Source organism: Macroventuria anomochaeta (assembly GCF_010093625.1).
Source record: "Macroventuria anomochaeta strain CBS 525.71 unplaced genomic scaffold BU25scaffold_3, whole genome shotgun sequence".
NCBI lineage: Eukaryota > Fungi > Ascomycota > Dothideomycetes > Pleosporales > Didymellaceae > Macroventuria > Macroventuria anomochaeta.
This window is the reverse complement of record NW_022985364.1, coordinates 1,244,505-1,261,144: the sequence shown is the minus strand read 5'-3', so window position 1 is coordinate 1,261,144 and position 16,640 is coordinate 1,244,505. Positions and strand designations below refer to the sequence as shown.

The following is a 16,640-nucleotide window of genomic DNA, read 5'->3' as shown; positions in this document are numbered from 1 at the left end:
ACGTCTCGGTACAAAACCGTGTGCCTGAATCCGTGAGACACGACGAGATTCATGTGGGTGTTCGGTGGGCTTGACTCGCTCTTCCCGCTACCCTGTTAGTCCTTGCGATCGTGCTCTTGGTAGCTACCATATGGGTATCGAGGGCCGAGGAAGTAGGAACTGGGAACAAGCAGAATTATCGAAGTGTAGATGTGGTAGCATATGGATGATGGAGGGGGGGGGGGGCTGCGACTCAAGAATTCAAGCCTTGGTGTTTACAAAGTCGAACAGATATCTTCATTGGAACGAATATGACACGACCTTCACTTTACGAAAATCGAAGAAAGTAGCCTTTGTATTTAAATTCACGAGTGCCAGCAAGATCTCAGTAACGCACGAAAGTGAATGGTAATGTAGAGATCAGAACCATGGTACACTCCTTATGTTACCAATATCGCCAGCCTCTTGGAGTATATATTTCAAATCATCTGAAAGACTGCACTCTCGGCTCGCCTCAAGCAACGCACAAATATTCACAGTGTACTGAAGTCCTTCAGAGTACTGGATCGGCAATCTGATATACAAGGTATTGGCCGGCGCTTTCCGATAGCGGACAAATGTTTGGTGATAGCATGTGCTTTTTACACATCTCGAAATTATTTCGGGGCCTTGAAAACTAGGCACTGCGTTGATAGGATGGAACCTGGTAGCGAAACACTGGCAGCTAATCACCTTACAATACTAGGTGATCAACGGTACCGCTCACACAGTCATCAACCCTGGAGAAACTTGTCCAACATGTACTTTGGTTTATTCAGTTGATCACCAACCTTTCACACAACCGCAAACTCAATCCCGCACAAATTCACCACCATGGCCACCACCACTCGACACCCTCAAGTCTTCATGCCCTTCACCGGACCACTTCTACATAACCTCACCGCTCTATTGGGTAAACCTAGCGCAAGGCTTCACCAACCTCCTCTCCGCTCCCTTCGCATTGTTTTATTTTTGGAGATATGTTCACTTCCCCCGCAATGCCACCTTCGCGTCTCTCGTCCACACAAAGGTTTCTCCACGCTGTAAAAGGCATCACAGCCATTATAGCCCGCGACCTCGATCTCGTTATCGGTCCGCCTCTGGAAAACTTGTCCGTGGCGCTCGAAGAGTCTGCAGCGGATGTTGTGGCTTCCCTGCCGGCGCGAGAGCATATGAGGATGGTTTTTGGGATTAACTTTAGTATCAGTGGTGAGGAGTGGGAGATGGTGGATAAAGAGAAGGAGGACTGATGACTTGCGGTACCTCCTTAACTCCGGCTTGAAGAAAGAGCCAGGAGTGGAAAAAGGCGAGGTGGATCATAATTAAACACTCGAAGGGGCCCTTCATACCATTTTCGATATCTGCTCTTCATTCATATTCCTTTCACGATATATCCTAAGGCCTTCCCAACCCTTCACTAATACTCAAAATCGTTATCAACACTCGGCCCCTTACTCTTCTCTTCACAATATATCCTACACCTCTTCCCAACCTTTCACTAATATTCAAAATCATCATCAACACTCGGCCCCTTACTCTTCCCCACACTCTCCTGTCTTTGATACATCTCGGCGATCATCCTCGCACTGGACGCTTGATCCGGTTTCTTATCATCCCTCTCCTTGATGAACCTCGGAAACCTCAGCGATACACCCTTGCCACCACCGCCGACCTCCGCAGCCGCCGCCTTATACCTTGGAGATAGGGTCAAATCGGCAGTCTTGACTTCCCACACGTACCGCGGCTCGAACCATACATCAGGCTGGTCTTTGTTGCCGGCGCTGTGCGTGTAGAATGGTTTTGGGCGGTCGATAACGATATCCGAGAGTTGTTTGTGGAATTGCTCGAGGATAGCTTCCGAGAAACCTGTGCCGATATTGCACACCGTCTCGTACTTCTCTGTATTCGGATTGTAGCACGCAAGCAAAAACGCACCATACCAGCTCGTTCTCTTGCCCTTGCCGTAGTAAGCACCTAGCACGACCAGATCGAGCGAGTCGCCGACGCCAGCGAGGTAGTCCTTTTTGACCTTGAGCCAGTTCTGCGAGCGCTTGGAGGGCTCGTAGTAGGATTCGGGCCCGTCGAGCATCTTGACCATGAGGCCTTCGCAGCCTTCTTTTACGGAGTCTTCAAGGAGCGTTTGGATGGTGTCGAGGTCGTTTGTGTTGCCGAATTTGGCGAGCGCGAACTCGCCTTCGACGGGAATGAAGGCGCTGTTCAAGGCTTCGCGGCGCTCGCGGAAGGATTTCGTTACGAGGGCCTGGGAATATTAGCAAGTGCATACGACATAGATAGGAGGTGACGCACCTCGCCATTAAGATAGAGGATGTCGAAAGCGAAGACGCAGACTTTTACCTTCACATCCTCGACCTTGACATCCTTCCTCTTTCGTGTCATTAGTTGCTGGAAGGGTAGAACCTTCTTCTCGACCATGTCCCAGGCAACGGTCTCGCAGTCGAGGACAAAGCTCTTCGTCCCTTCCTTGACCCAGGTCGGCAGCTTCGCAAGGATGTCTGGGTACTTCTTCGACAAGTCTTCTGAATTGCGCGAGAAGATATTGGACACACCACGATCACTTGTACCAGCCGAAGGAGCTGCTGTCGCCATATCTATCGCGGCGTCGTGTGCAACGAAATGTATCTGTGCCCGCTCGCCATCGTACTTGTACTCGCATGTAAAGTCCTTGCCTTCAAAACGATCGAGTACTTCGGTGATTGACTTTGTCGGTTTCGCAAGCATAGGCTTCAACGGTACACCAGGTTGTAACCTGCAGTTCTCGCGAAGATTTGACAGACCATGCGCGAGCATTGCAGGGACAATTACCTCGTAGCTGGGGAGCTCGCTGTGTATATGTTAGCAAGACCATGAAGCTCTTTTCCGAGAAAGATCAACATACCTGTAGACAGTCTTCAGCGTCGACTCAGCTTCTGCCAAGTCCGCCGTGGACGGTGTCTTGCCCTTCTGTGACATCTCATGGAACTTCACCGCTTGCGCAAGCGACACTACCACGGTCTTCTCCGCGAGTCCCAGACGAAGCTTACCCTCCAACGTTCGGACGATGAACTTCGCTTCACTCGCACCACCCTTGTTCTCCTCGATATCGACGTGTTTTCCAGCGTTGTGCGCGTCGGCTGCTGATAACAGTTTCTTGATGCCATCGACCTTCCGTCCTTGAGCACCCTGACCTTCGGTGGTAGTGGCAATAGCCATCAGACCTTTGTGGACACCTGCCACTGTCAAAGGTTTAGGCTTGAACATGGTGGGCTGCTTCGATCGACTCTTCGCTGCCACCAAACCAAGATCACCAATCTCTTGTTGGTCGCTCTTGATGTGCTGCAGGCTTCGCCCGGTACTCTCTGAGACAGCTTTCATGATCAACGACTCGCCGATTCCGAGTTCGATACCGGCGTAATCTGCTGCAAGCTTGTTGATCATGAGCATGACCGTTGGTAGGAGGTCTGAAGGGGTCAATCGCATCACTTGACGCAGAAAGAGCGAACAGTGGGCCATGATCTCGAGTCGCTTCGTTGTCATCTCGATTTTGGAGAATGTCGTGCAGAGCGCAGCGTACGGCACTGGCTCACCAGGTTTCCAATCCGGATACAGATCCTTCGTGTTCGAGGTGAGTGTAGTCTGGACCTTCTTACGGGCCTTCGTCTTGACCTCCTCGGGCTCTTCACCTGAGCTGAGTATATCTTCTTCCTCTTCTTTCCCATCCGACATGGCATCGTCCTCTGCGACTGGTGTTGGTGACTTTCGTGCCTCGTTCTTGCCCTTTGCAGCCTTCGTTGGCTTCGATGCCTCCTCATCCTCCTCATCCTCCTCCTTCTTCTTCTCCTCCTCCTCTAGTTCGTCCTTAACGGCTTTTGGTGCGGCAACTGTCTGCTTCGGTGTCGCAGCGGGCTTGTCAACTTTCTTTGGCGCTGGCTTAGCCTTTTTGGATTTGGTCTCCTTTGCAGGTTTCCTTCGCAGTCGCTTTGTGGGAGGCTCATCCTCCGAATCTTCCTCTTCCTCCTTGGCTTGTCGCTTCTTACCAGCCTCAGCGGGTGCACTGTCTACCTCCATTGCCTCGCCATTTACTTCTTCTTTGGCCTCCGCATTCGACCCTGCCCTTCCACTGGGCTCTGGTTCCACCTCTGCCGGCGAGGATTCGGCTTCTTCTTTCGGTTCTGCATCTTTCCTCCCGGTCTTGGTCTTGGTGGAGAAGGATAGCTTCGACTGCTGCTTCGCTGGTGCGCCGTTCTTGCCGAAGAACTTCCTGTCAGAAGGGTGTCAGCACCAACACTGTACGTGCAGTACAATTGGTGATCTTCGTCGCAACCAAGTGTAGTCTGAGAAGACTTGACGTACCCCAGAGTAGCCTGCTTGGGCGGCATGGTCACTGAGTTGCAGAGCTGCGACCTCTCACGTGGGAGGCGGCGAGAATTCACTGAAGAGAGCAATTGCGATCGAACTGGCTGGAGCGTGCGACAAGTCAAGCGAGTTGGGAGAGCAGTGCAGCTTGAAGCGCTGAAGCGAACGGGCATGCTCTGTCTTTGCAATGCGCACAAGATTAGGCTACACGCGCGCAGATAGGCAGGCGCGTCTCGAGACGCGTCGAGTTCGGGGACGTGCCCCAGGCAGCGCGGAAAGTGCTGACATCACTCCGGAGTCGTGGCTCACCATATCAGCTACTTTGCATATCGCCGCCTACGCAGAACAGTCGCAACACCTTTTGCATATCTCCTGACAAGTTGAAAAATATACCACCCTGGCGAAATATCTTTGGAAACCCCCTCCTCCTTCCTCTCCCACACCATCTCCGCCCAGCATGTCGCAACCCTACCCAGCGCCACGCCTCACGCCACAATTCTGCTTCAACCAGACCGCACTGCGAGGTCCGCCCCCCTTCTTGTCTCAAAACCGCTCACTAACTAATACAAGCTCCCTGGCAGACTTTCTGCGCATATCACGCTCCACAATAGACGATTCGATAACCCAGAACCTCAACGCCTTACTTACGCCCGCACAGCGCGGCTTCGATCCCTCCTCAACATCTACACGCCAGCTCAGCGGCTCCGCGCGCTCAATACCCCCAGCGCAATGTGATGAATTCAAGCAGCGCGTGCTATTCCCGAGTTGGAGCGTACGGTCCGATGTGCTAGACTACTGCGCAGGCGTAGCCACCTCCCCAGACCCCGACGACCCAGACAGCGTGCTGCGGCAGATTGAGGATAGCAAGGCGAGGGAGAGGGTGGTGGATGAGAGGCTAGATCCGTATTCGGGAAGGTACTTTCCGAGAGAGGCGAGGACGGAGAGTCTGGCTATGCTGATGCGGAATGAGAGGGCTGTGGAGAAGATTATTCGGATGCGGACGTGGGGGCTGATTGCGGAGAGGTGTGGGAGTGAGCATGTTGAGGCGGATCAAGCGTTTGACGAGTGGAGGAAGAGGCAGTGAAGATGACGGCCAGGGAAAAGGACTGGAAGTGGCTGCGAGGTAGATGCATGAATGTTCATGACCTGTTCTTGGGCGTGTGCATGCTGACGTTGCGGGAGCGTAGCATATGGCCTGACGTCAATACTTCCTGGTGTACATATCTTGCAGATAAACTCAACTCTGAACAACAGCTACGTACAATCGTGATCCTTCAATTGTAAAAGTGCTTCCTGCAGTCATGCCCGTAAGGTGAGCGAAGGTGGTCGTCGTGCTGCGCTGCTCATGATTCACAGACGATGGTGAGCCAAGACGGTGAAGGACCAAACTCCTGGGCTTTATGGTTGCAGCGACACGGTGACAAGTAACGACCATACGACCATGACTGAGAACACTTATGCAACGAATCGCGGTTGCGCGCTGCATCTCTGCAAAGCCTCGACTGAGCAGCAAAAAAAATTCTGTCGTCGCGCAGTAGCAGCACCAAAACCATCCTCAAGCGCAGCACCCAGTGCCGCTTCTCAATGATAGCTCATGCCAATGATATGCATCGCCAGTGCCCTACTCTCATCCATCTCAGTTCCAAAAACACAAGAAGGTAAAAAGCGGTATGTCCCACACCATCCCACAACTCCGGTCCATCTTTTCACGGACAGCAATTGGTAGGAAGACGGTCGGAATTCTTCTACGGGGCCGGGAACGGAGGACTATTCACAGAGAAAAAGGAATAACCCTCAGCAAGCCGCTTGCGCGGAGCCACGATATAAGTAACTTAGGAAGTTACCTACTGATGTAGGAAGAACAGAAGAGGGGGACGGGGGGAATTGGGGTTTTATACTGGTGGAAGAGAAGCTTGGACCACGGCTTGGCAGGAAATTTTGGTTTTGGTTGTGGGGCGGCGAGGCTGGTGCTGGATAGGCAGAGATGGGGCGTGCAAAACGTGGAACAGCTTTGACTGCATTTCAATTATGTAAAAAGAAATTAGATCAGTTTCCGAGTACACGATTTCATGTCAAGATGCACGGCAGGGACATTTAGGTTTAGGTGACAGGGTTCACATATGCCATTTAAAGCTACATTACTGCCCATCCTTCATCCATTCGAGATCGTGATTCCGTTAGATCGTTACCAGAACAGGCCATCTTTCAAGAGCCCGCTGCAGCGTGACTTGACGAACCCAGCAACCCAGACGACAACGCTCTAGTAGAGGCGCTTGGGGGGGCTCATGGTGGCCTTGATGGTCAAGGAGCCCACGTTCTGCCAGCCCTTCTTCAGGAGAGAGACGAGGTAGTTGATGGCCAACATGATGTTGCCGATCAGCTCATCCTCGGTCATGCCGACGTTGCCGACAGCGACACCCATGCAGAGAACCTTCTTCAGCTGGAACTTGATGGTGGACTTGACCTCGGTCATCTTGTTGGCGAGGTCCTCAGCGTGAGAGACGGGAGTGGGGAACTTTCCGGCCTTGGACAGACCGGGACCCAAGAGACGGGGGATCTGCTTGATCAAGGCGTCGGAAGCCATGAAAGCATCGTACTTGCGTGCGAGCTTCTTGATGAGCTTCTTGTTCTTGTTGAGCTTCTTCAAGTCCTGCTTTTGTGTCAGTCGTGTTCGTGCGCGCTGCAGATTTTGAGGGTACTCACGTCGGTGGACATAGCATCGACGCCGTGGTGCTTGGCACGATCGATATCGTGCTGGTCACCGAGAACGCAGATGGCCATGCCTGGAAACTGTCAGCCTTTGCTCTTCCGGTGCTCGATGCGCGCGCGGCTTACGGGGACGGGGAACGGTGGGGAGCTTGACGGTTCCAGAGAAACGCTTGTCACGCTGGGGGTCGTAGTTCTTGAGGCCGATTTGGAGCTCGACGGTCTCGAGGAAGTTCCTCTTCTTGGTCTCGTTGGAGTACTCAAGGAGCTCCTTGACATTCGTGCGAACGCCGGCGACAGAGATTTTCGACATGTTGGCTGATTGTCTCCCAAGGGATGATTCCTTTGGTGGCTCTGGTGCGGTGGTTGAAGAAGAAAAGACGGCGGGGCGGCGGCGGCGAAATGCAGAGGTGCGCGTTCGTAAGCGAAAGTTCGTCCGCACTAGTCGCTGATTGGCCGCTCACCATCTGACAGAACGAACAACAGCACTGCACCGAACTGAGTTCTCGTCCAAGCTGACGCGGGTACCATATCTCACAATCACTGTAGATACCCTGGAGATGTCGCCGAGGTTTACTCACACCGACTGGTGTTCAGAAACGCCATTGCGACCACGTGTGAGATTCATTCAAGTTCCATGGTGATAGCCAAAGACTTTCAGACATGTGTAGTCGAGTAGACGCACTCAGAATTATGGAAGAACAAGCATATCCCTACATTGCTCCAGCTAACCGAAGCTGTCCAAATATTATACATATCGCTTTTGTCCCAAGCCAAACCACGCACAGAAATACCACGCCATGCAATGCCCATAACTCCTCGCCATGAGAGTCGTCCAATAAAGATGATAAGATGCTGTAGGAACATGTCGTGAACAACGTTCCCACGGGTATCGCATCGGAAAGATCCCAACGCCAGAACCGTACCATATCCAGGTCGAAGTGATATGTACCCGAACCGTCCCCTATGCATGCCGCCACGCTGAATGAAGTCGAAGGTCGAAGCCTATAAATTACACAGAAATCGAAGTGAGGATGCACTACTAAACTGAGTGTGTGAAGGAAGTCACACCTGCTTCCCAAGGGCTCCTCAGTGCATCAGCTGCTGGTTGTTGGCAGCATCAACGACGTTGTCCGAAAGGTTAATCAGCAGCTGAGCGAGGCAACGTTTGGTAGCCGCATCGTCGCGAAGAACTGATGAAAATGTCGCGTCCCTGAGGGGCTCAGGAAGGCACTGACGCAGAGCTTCACGGGCGCGAGCGTTGTCACTCAGACTGAACACGTTAGCTGTGGACTGTGCAAATGAGCATAAAGCAACGTACCGAAGGAAGCAGCGAACGACATGCTTCAAGAGACGGACCGTCTGCTGCTCTACAAGCTGGTTAACCATGTTGCTAAGAACGGTGCCAACTGCGTAAAAGCGCTCGTATGTTTGGCATATGTACGCGAGGCCAATATCGTCGAGCAGAATTTTCTGGACAATGAAGATCGCGACAGTCTTGCTGAGTTCTGAGCCTGTCTCCATGATGCGAAGGCAGAGCGGAATGATCTCGGTTGTAAGAAGAAAGTTGATGACTTCAGAAGAGTCGTTCTTGACGAGGGCACCAATCACACCGAGGGAGGTCAGACGGAGGTATTCGAACGGACGCGACTTCGACGTGGTGTTGAGAAACGGATAGAGGAAGAGCGGGATGTGCGCTGCGTTCATGTCAGAGATATTCGTTATCTGGCCATGCCGCACCTACCACTCAGGAAGAGGCCACGGGTCTCGGTGTGGGACGCTACGCATTGAAGGAGCGCAAGTGCATTGCACACGCGGTTTGAAGCAGCAGCCGTCAGTTGCGACGGGTTGAGAAGAGGGTAGACGGAGATGATTTCTTGGAGAAGGGAGGCCATAACACCTGATTCTGTTAGCTTCCGCCAGGCTGTCATTCAGACCCGCGTAGCGTACCAAATGAATGCCACAGAATAAGGGCGAGCTCTGGCACCTGCTCGCGCTTCTTGCTGAGCTCGAGCAAGGCCGACTCGCGCGTTGCTGGCTTCATGAGCTGTGCGATCCAGTCGAGCACGCGCCTGTTCTCTTCGGTCATGCCAATCTCAGTGTTGGCCTGCATGTCGTTCGCGGGGCCGCGAGGCACGATGCCATTACCGGGGACGGCGGTCCCATTGTTGCCCGCGATCCGTTGGTAGTGCTGCTGTTGAGCCTGCGCAGCGGCTGCGGCGGCTGCGGCAGCCTGTGCTTGAGCTTGCGCTTGCGCCGCCTGTGCCTGCGCCTGAAGCTGACCGTGCTGGGCTACATGATGATTGGGAAGTTGATGGTGACCCTGCGACCACTCGCCAGGGTAGTGCTGCTGCTGCTGCGTGAAGAGGTGTTGCATTTGCTGCATCTGTCGCTGCGGTCGCTGCGGTTGGGCTGAGTGTTGCGGTGAGGATAGGTGCGATCGATGGATAGAAGTAATATGTAGCTGAAGGAAGCTGGTGCCTGCGGTTGTGAGTGGAAGAGCGGTGAATGGCGCGGTTTTGTGTGAGTGCGTCCAGTCAGTTACTCGAGAGAGGAGGTTCGCAGACGTGGGGGACCTCTTGGCGCGCAAGTGCGGGAGCTCGAGCTTCTACGGAGATCGACGCCGCCCAGATCAAGTGAGTTCATAGGCTAAGCCCTGCAGTAAAGGTGCCAGACACCAGGCATACACTACGACGAAAGCGGGTACCCAAGTGACCTCAAGCTGGCAATATAGGTGCACTTGTATAGCTCGCAAACACACGTTCTAGTCACTTCAATAAACCTTGTATGCCAAATCATTGTTTAGATTGATGAAGCCTAAATGGATCTCGAAACTAGTCAATGTAGCCCAGATCATGCACAATCTTCAAATTACTTCGATTAACACACTATCCCCTTCTCATGAAAAACAAATGATGCTTCACCCAAAACGCCGTGCTCAGAGCCCATCACTTACAGCCGTAGTTGCTCCAGGATGTTTTGTGCCATGCTCTTGTATTGCCAGGTTCCACCATCAACCTTCTTGAACTGCAGGCCGTGTAGTTGTAGAAGTGGTACTTTGACAATCAGAACCTCGAAAACAAGAGGCGCGAGATCGCCTAGATCGCTTTGCACGTGTGTTGTTGTCTCTCCAGCAGCCAGTGCGCGTCCCGCACGGGGTCGGCGTTCGTTTCTCTCGTCACTGTCATCAGAATCGTCGGTGTTAGTGAAGCTATGATCCGCGGGAGACGGTCGAGATCGTGACTTTGGTGTATGAGGAGCGCGGTTCTGCTCTCTGAACTCTTCTCGCTCTTTATCACGGTCGCCGCCGATCAACCCTCCAAAACTAATCTTCCTCCTATGGCTGCCGCTTGGAGGGGATGTTGGCATGTCAGGAGCCTTATTCAGGTCGATGCTGGGAGCATGTCGACACTTGAAACCTCCTTTGATAGGCTGGAAGGTGACTCCAAGTAGTTGGAGCACTCGGATCAGATCGTTTTGTATGAACGACACTGGCTTGCTGCTGGTTGTGGAGACACTGAACAAGCCCTTCAGGAAGACAGGCTTCACGGCGTCAGGGCTTCTGGCCTCCTCAGCTTCAGCTGCAGATTCGGCCAGCTCGGCATCAGTCTCCTCAGGTACGTTCGATTCTCTGGCTTGCTCTCGCTTTGCTCGCCTAGCCTGAATGCTTTCTCTTCGTGCATGGCCCAAAGACTTCGCGCGAGATGCCTGGTTTCTCCGCGGGCTCGATGTAATATCATCGGCCCCAGGATCGTAGCTAGGTCTAGGCTGCTGAGTGCTGAGGTCTGACCTATCTGAGCCACTTGTTGGTGGAGGCTCACGATCGCCCGTGTTTTCTGTTGACCTACCGCGGCGGCTGAGGCGTCGGCGGAAATCGGCGGAATTAACACTGGTCGACCGTCCAAGTACCTTGAGTTTCCGTGCAGTGCTGTTAGTGCTGCCGTGAGGTGACAAGAGCTCTGGCTGATTTGCGGTATTCGAGGGTAGCTGAGACGAAGACCCGGTATCCCTATCACGGGGTCTGCGGATGCTGAAGCTTTTCCTTGGTACAGTCGCAGGCGCTTGAGGCGGCGGCTCTGAAGGGCTCGAAATTGCGACAGCTGGTGTCGGTGGTGTAGGCGGCACATCAGCCTGACCTCTATCGTGTCGGTACTTGCGTGTGCTGAAGCGTCGCAACAATCCTCCAACAGAGCCTTCCCTCTTGGGTTGCTCTACCGGCGGTGTGAGTACAGCTGGCGAGACAGAACCAGGGGGCTTGTTGAGATCCACCCTCTTCAAGCTATCAGTCACCTCATCCTCACCGTGCGTCCTTGCCCGGGGTCGCGACCGTCCACCGGTGGGCTTCTCGCCTGCCATCTCGTAGGTGGCAGCGTTTGTGTACGCTGGCGGTGGTGCAGGGAGGTCGGGCATCTTCAACGGCTTCTCTCCTGGGCTCTGGGGCATGGCTACTGCACCTGGGTTCTCTTCAGCTCGCTCGCGATCTCTCTTCTCCCTGACCAGATAGTAGACTGAGATGAGAGGACTGTAAGCATTGACAGGGTCTAGACCTCTGGACACCTCTTCAGAGGAGGAAGCAGTCAGCTGCTCTCGGCTAGATATCGAGTTTCGTCGCTTGTAGAAGTCGAACATGCCACGTTTTCTCTCAGTCTCCGGTGTTTGAGTTGTAGTCCTCCGTGCAGCAAGGCGCACAGTACGCTGATACTCTTCAGATTGGATGACGTTGGTCAGTTGAGTGGTGATGTATTCGGGGGTACCAAAGTCAAAGCCAGTCATCTTCTCGACAATCTCCGGGTCAAGCGGGAGCTGCAGAGGTTCACGGTGAGGCAGGTAGTTTTCCGGTGGGCTGTTGAATCCTTTGGTCAACCATGGGTGGTTCATGATCTCAGAAAGCGTCATTCGTTGCGTGGGATCCGTCTGCAACATGCGGTGGATCAAGCTCCGGCATTCTGTATTCAGTCAGCGAGCAGCAAAGGAATCTGGTTCACCCATCTTACCCGCAGACAACCATGGAGGGTAATCAACGTGTCCTTTCTTGATCTTTGCGTGCAGCTGTGGCATGCTCTGGTCATCGAACGGTACCTTGCCGCAGACCAAGACGTAGAGGACAATGCCGAAACTCCAGACATCGACCTCAGGACCGGTGTACTGCTTCGCTTGCAGCAACTCAGGAGCGGCGAAGTACAGACTACCACAGAACGTCTTCAGCTGGCTGCGAGGCGAGAACAGATTGCTCAGGCCGAAATCGATGATCTTGATGTCGCCGGTTTTGCTGATGAGGATGTTCTCAATCTTCAGGTCACGGTGGACAATGCTGTTTCTGTGGCAGTAGTCGAGCGCACTGGCGATCTGACGAGCAAACTTGCGGGCCTGCTTCTCCTTAAGACGCCCATGGGAGATGATGTAGTCGAGCATTTGTCCGCCGTTGACGAATTCGAAGAGCATGTACCAGTGGTAGTTGGTCCGTACGACATCTCGCATGCCGCATATGTAAGGGTGGTTGAGCAGACTGACAATAGCAGCCTCTCGTGCAGTCCGGACTTCCTTGGAGTGGTCGGCTCTTTCGCGGTCGGCGGCGCTCTGGTGCTGGTCCTGAGACTGTCGAGGCACTATCTTGACGGCCACCTACAGTAAATTAGCAAACGCCGCTGGCCCTCCTCAGTTGCTAGGAACCTGGGGACCGCACATACCTGCTCACCGCTTTCGTTGTGCTTCGCCAGCTTCACCTTGCCCATGCTGCCCGCACCGATCGTCTTGCCGAGCGCCCATGTTCCTGTGCTTGGGGCTGTGATGGTCGTCCGGCGCTTTGCTGGCACTGGCTGCCCGCCTCTCGTGGTTTCAGTGGCTACGCCGTTTGTAGGCATTGCGCTGGCCGTCGAGGCGTCTGAAGCATACCGCGAATGGCGCCTGCTCGACTCGGTGCGCTGTGGTGGAGCTTCTCGTGATTCGCTGTGTCGCGACGGGGAATAAGCTGCCACGTTGGTCTGCTCGTAGTCGCGGCGTGAGACGTCTTTCAAGTGCTGCGGATGCCCGCTGGGGCGGGTGGTGGTGCTTTGCGAGCGGGTTGGGCGGTCGCTGTGCGGAGGTCGTCGAACAACGGCTGGCGACGATGGGGCTGGCGCCGACATGCTGGCTGCACGCAAGGGCAGCGGGCGCCCTGAGAATGGTCGGCTGCGAGCGTTTTGAGCGGCTGTGGGGACTGGCTGATATCTGGCGATTTGCGGCAGGCTTCAGCGACAAGTGCAAAGTGGTCGCACGTGGTGATGGGGGAAGTGTGCTCAGATTAGGGGCAGCTGTTGATCGTGATTGCGCTGCGACCTAAACTTGGCAGGGTCGAAGACGAATGCGTGCTGGCTGCGACCTTGCATCACGGGGTCAGCTAGGATGTGCAGCAAGAGGGCACAGAGCGCACAGCACTCGGTCGCGGCAGGGAGGGGGACAGTCAGCGAGGATCAAGGTGCGCGATATCTCATGTCTTGGAACTCGTGTTGGAGGCTGGCGCGATAGCTTCAGCAACCAACCCGTAACTGGCAGCTCCACCAATGCGGAAGAGGCACGACGTTATTGGGCTGCGTCGTGGGGTAGTAACACATCAGCGAAGGCTGCGTCACACGTCTCACAGGGCTGTCATGTTTTTGCTTTTTGGTTTGACATTCGACGAGAGCCATCGACTGTTATTTCCTGAGCAGCTCTCTGAATAGTTGCATTGGGATAGTTGCATTGGGATAGTTGCATTGGAATAGTTGCATTGATCCTCAGGGTCTTCCAAGTGACGACCGGACTCAAGCGATAGCCGCTCAACGAACGGTCCCTACATCATAGGTCCCACTTCTGTCTACACGCTAATGTGCAACAGGACCAGGGCATACAAGACAACGATTTTCAGGAACGGCGTCTCCAAGTCCGGAACTGGGCTCGTTTGCCGAAGTGGATGCGTGTGTATGTTTCTCGGGACCACTGAAATGACTTTTGAGATAGATCATAAGAAATCTCGAGTAATGGTCCAATTGCACTGGGTTACGTTTTTGTCGTTGCTTAGTCACATGTACAGAGCAACCTTCGTCGCGTAGACATCACCTCACCTCACCTCACTAGAACTTCCACCAAACAAACAACATGGCGTACAAGCGGCCCCGCGCGACGTCTCCCTCGAACTCACAGAAGCGTGCTCGCGGAGGCCTAAGCTACGTTTCCCTTGGCACCGAGCTGCCAGACGATAAAGACGATGGAGAATTCGTACCCGTGTGGAAGCAGACGGTGACGGATGACCGAGGGCGCAGAAGGCTGCACGGCGCTTTTACTGGGGGCTTCAGTGCAGGGTAAGTTTTAGAACCATCTCTGGCTGAACGCAAGACTTCTTGACTATGCTAAGATACTTCAATTCAGTTGGATCTAAAGAAGGATGGACACCTAAGACGTTCGTTTCCTCGCGGTCAAACCGCAGCAAAGACCAAGCCACAGGGCCGACGCAGCGAGCCGAAGACTTCATGGACGAGGAGGACCTGGCCGAGGCAGCAGAAACACGCCAGCTTGAGACGGCCCAGAACTTTGCCGGCATAGGCGATGCAGATGACGCAGGCAACGATGGCTTCTTTGGTCTCTTCATGAAGCAGGAAGAGGCAATGGGCGTAAAGCTGGCGCAAAAGATGGGCTGGAGGCGCAATCAGGGCATTGGCCGAAAGATTAGTCGGACTGCTCGCTTAGAAGATGGCATCGCTGCCGGCAAGGATGCGACAAGTTATATGTTCGCGCCGGAGGACACCCGAGCTATGCCTATTCCGCGAGAAAAAGTGCATCGCAAAGGCTTGGGTTATCAGTCAGAAGCCCGTCTGGGCGTGGAGCAAGAGAGGGCAGCAGATCGAAAAACATCGCTGGACTTTGAATTTACTGAGAGCTCAAGAAAGCCCTTAGTCGTCAAGAAACCTACGACCAAGAAATCATCTTTCGGCGTGGGTGTGCTGAACGACACCGGCTCAGACGACGAGGACCCGTACGAACTTGGCCCAAAGATCTCTCTCAACAAGACTATCGGCAAGGACAAGAAGGCGAAGAAGCCAAGCAAATTTGCGAAAGCCGGGGCTGGCGAAGGTCCCGTGTTCGTCTCGAAGAAGACATCAACAAAGGCGTTGACTCTGCTGAATCGAGCATCCATGGATGGAAGACCCCCCTTGGCAGGTTTCGTCCTTGCTGCTGATATTGCCGAACTAGCAAGTAAGCCAAAGTACCCGCCGCCCAAGATCCCGCCTGGTTGGAAGTCCTCGAAATCAGCCTCTGTAGATGCAGGCACGCAAGGATACCAGTCTGTGGCAGATGCTGCGAAAGCTTCCACGCTGGATGCCAAAGGTCGTTCTGCGCTGTTGGGAGAGAAGCAATTGCCTGGCAAATCAATCTTCGATTTCATCCCTAAAGATGCACGCGATCGTCTTGCAGGTCTGTCTGGCAAAGCTGATCTGCCTCAAGGTCGAGGAGAATCAGGGCCTGAGGGACATCTGCCCGCAGCCGAAGCGCAACCAAAGGACCTCTGGAGTCTTGTGCCAGCTTTGGACAAGAGCACTGCTGCTGCGGCGTTGGCGAAAGGCGCTACTGGTTGGATGCCATATGCGGAGGACCTGCCCAAGCGTGCGAGATACGTCGGCTTTCTCGAACTACGAGCAGGGTTGAAAGACGATTTGCCAGAGCGCAGCAGTAGTATATCAACATCTGATTGGGTCAAGGAGTTACAAGAGTTTGCTCATGCTGCCCAAGTCTTCAGACCCACGACCGGCATCATGGCGTCACGGTTCACTTCCTCGTCGTCGTCAACGTTAGGTGGTAGTACGGCTGGCACCACAGCCGAGACGCTCGTACGGGAGCCAGCAAAGAAACCTGAGGACCCCGCAGAACAGGCCGCAAAGATGGGCATGCATGGCGCCATGACCAGGACCAGCTTCCCCTTCCACCCATCTAGGTTGCTATGCAAACGCTTCAACGTAAAGCCTCCGCCGGATATGCCTCACGGCGCCGAGTTCGAGGGCGACAACGGGTTCAAAGCGAAGACGGAAGAAGCCGTGTCCAAGGCAGCAATGGACAAGATGCTGCACGAGGTGTTGACAAACGGGCCAGCCTTGCAACGTCCTGCTTGGATGGGTCAGGCACCTCAGGATCCTGTACCTGTGGCTGCACCGCAAGCTACTGGGCATGCAACAGTGGATGTCGAGAAGAACGAGGCGCTGTCTAATGAGCGAGCTTCTGAAGACGTGTTCAAGGCTATCTTCGGTGATGACGACGATGATGATGATGAGTAACGTGACCGGAGACTCGGATCAATGTACAAAGTCCAAATACCACAGTTAAGATCTTCTACAATCTAAGCGAATCCTGATTCAGCTTGACTCATGAGGGACTCTAATGTCCAATGACATGTGCTTACAGTGTAGGTTCCTATGAGTTAGAGAAAAATACCACCTCACTGTGTGCTACCGATGCTCAACCATCGGGAAACCAACAAGAGCCTTCGACGCTGCTTTCCATCTGATTCAAGACCAGCGTGCAGGGCTGGCTTTTGTGGAGCCATCCACAAGAAGAAA

At 53.9% G+C, this 16,640-nt stretch overlaps 6 protein-coding genes across 6 annotated transcripts; 2 read left to right on the top strand and 4 right to left on the bottom strand.

The window, feature by feature from the left end:
* Positions 1-1,379: 1,379 nt before the first annotated feature.
* On the bottom strand, positions 1,380-4,538 carry BU25DRAFT_359231 (ATP-dependent DNA ligase). Its single transcript, XM_033703634.1, has 4 exons — positions 4,369-4,538; positions 2,915-4,276; positions 2,326-2,860; positions 1,380-2,278 (listed from the first exon to the last, which is right to left on the bottom strand). Exons 1-4 carry the CDS (start codon positions 4,392-4,394, stop codon positions 1,517-1,519), a joined length of 2,685 nt encoding a protein of 894 aa, XP_033566523.1. The 5' UTR covers positions 4,395-4,538; the 3' UTR covers positions 1,380-1,516.
* Positions 4,539-4,828: 290 nt separating this feature from the next.
* BU25DRAFT_359229 (uncharacterized protein) lies at positions 4,829-5,568 on the top strand (the record flags this gene model as incomplete). The annotated part of the gene is made up of 2 exons (XM_033703633.1): positions 4,829-4,895; positions 4,953-5,568. The coding sequence occupies 2 exons, from the start codon at positions 4,829-4,831 to the stop codon at positions 5,453-5,455; spliced, it is 570 nt and encodes a 189-aa protein (XP_033566522.1). The 3' UTR covers positions 5,456-5,568.
* Positions 5,569-6,470: 902 nt separating this feature from the next.
* On the bottom strand, positions 6,471-7,420 carry BU25DRAFT_406883 (60s ribosomal protein-like protein L10A). The gene is made up of 3 exons (XM_033705392.1): positions 7,207-7,420; positions 7,075-7,154; positions 6,471-7,021 (listed from the first exon to the last, which is right to left on the bottom strand). The coding sequence occupies exons 1-3, from the start codon at positions 7,388-7,390 to the stop codon at positions 6,632-6,634; spliced, it is 654 nt and encodes a 217-aa protein (XP_033566521.1). The 5' UTR covers positions 7,391-7,420; the 3' UTR covers positions 6,471-6,631.
* A 369-nt stretch (positions 7,421-7,789) lies between these two features.
* Positions 7,790-9,609, bottom strand: BU25DRAFT_487852 (Rcd1-domain-containing protein). Its single transcript, XM_033711303.1, has 4 exons — positions 9,028-9,609; positions 8,822-8,977; positions 8,399-8,774; positions 7,790-8,350 (listed from the first exon to the last, which is right to left on the bottom strand). The coding sequence occupies exons 1-4, from the start codon at positions 9,461-9,463 to the stop codon at positions 8,167-8,169; spliced, it is 1,152 nt and encodes a 383-aa protein (XP_033566520.1). The 5' UTR covers positions 9,464-9,609; the 3' UTR covers positions 7,790-8,166.
* A 256-nt stretch (positions 9,610-9,865) lies between these two features.
* Positions 9,866-13,521, bottom strand: BU25DRAFT_406881 (protein kinase kin1). The gene is made up of 3 exons (XM_033705391.1): positions 12,765-13,521; positions 12,072-12,699; positions 9,866-12,023 (listed from the first exon to the last, which is right to left on the bottom strand). Exons 1-3 carry the CDS (start codon positions 13,200-13,202, stop codon positions 10,030-10,032), a joined length of 3,060 nt encoding a protein of 1,019 aa, XP_033566519.1. The 5' UTR covers positions 13,203-13,521; the 3' UTR covers positions 9,866-10,029.
* Positions 13,522-14,190: 669 nt separating this feature from the next.
* On the top strand, positions 14,191-16,535 carry BU25DRAFT_437062 (G patch domain-containing protein 1; the record flags this gene model as incomplete). The annotated part of the gene is made up of 2 exons (XM_033708982.1): positions 14,191-14,393; positions 14,447-16,535. The coding sequence occupies 2 exons, from the start codon at positions 14,191-14,193 to the stop codon at positions 16,356-16,358; spliced, it is 2,115 nt and encodes a 704-aa protein (XP_033566518.1). The 3' UTR covers positions 16,359-16,535.
* Between the last annotated feature and the right edge of the window lie 105 nt (positions 16,536-16,640).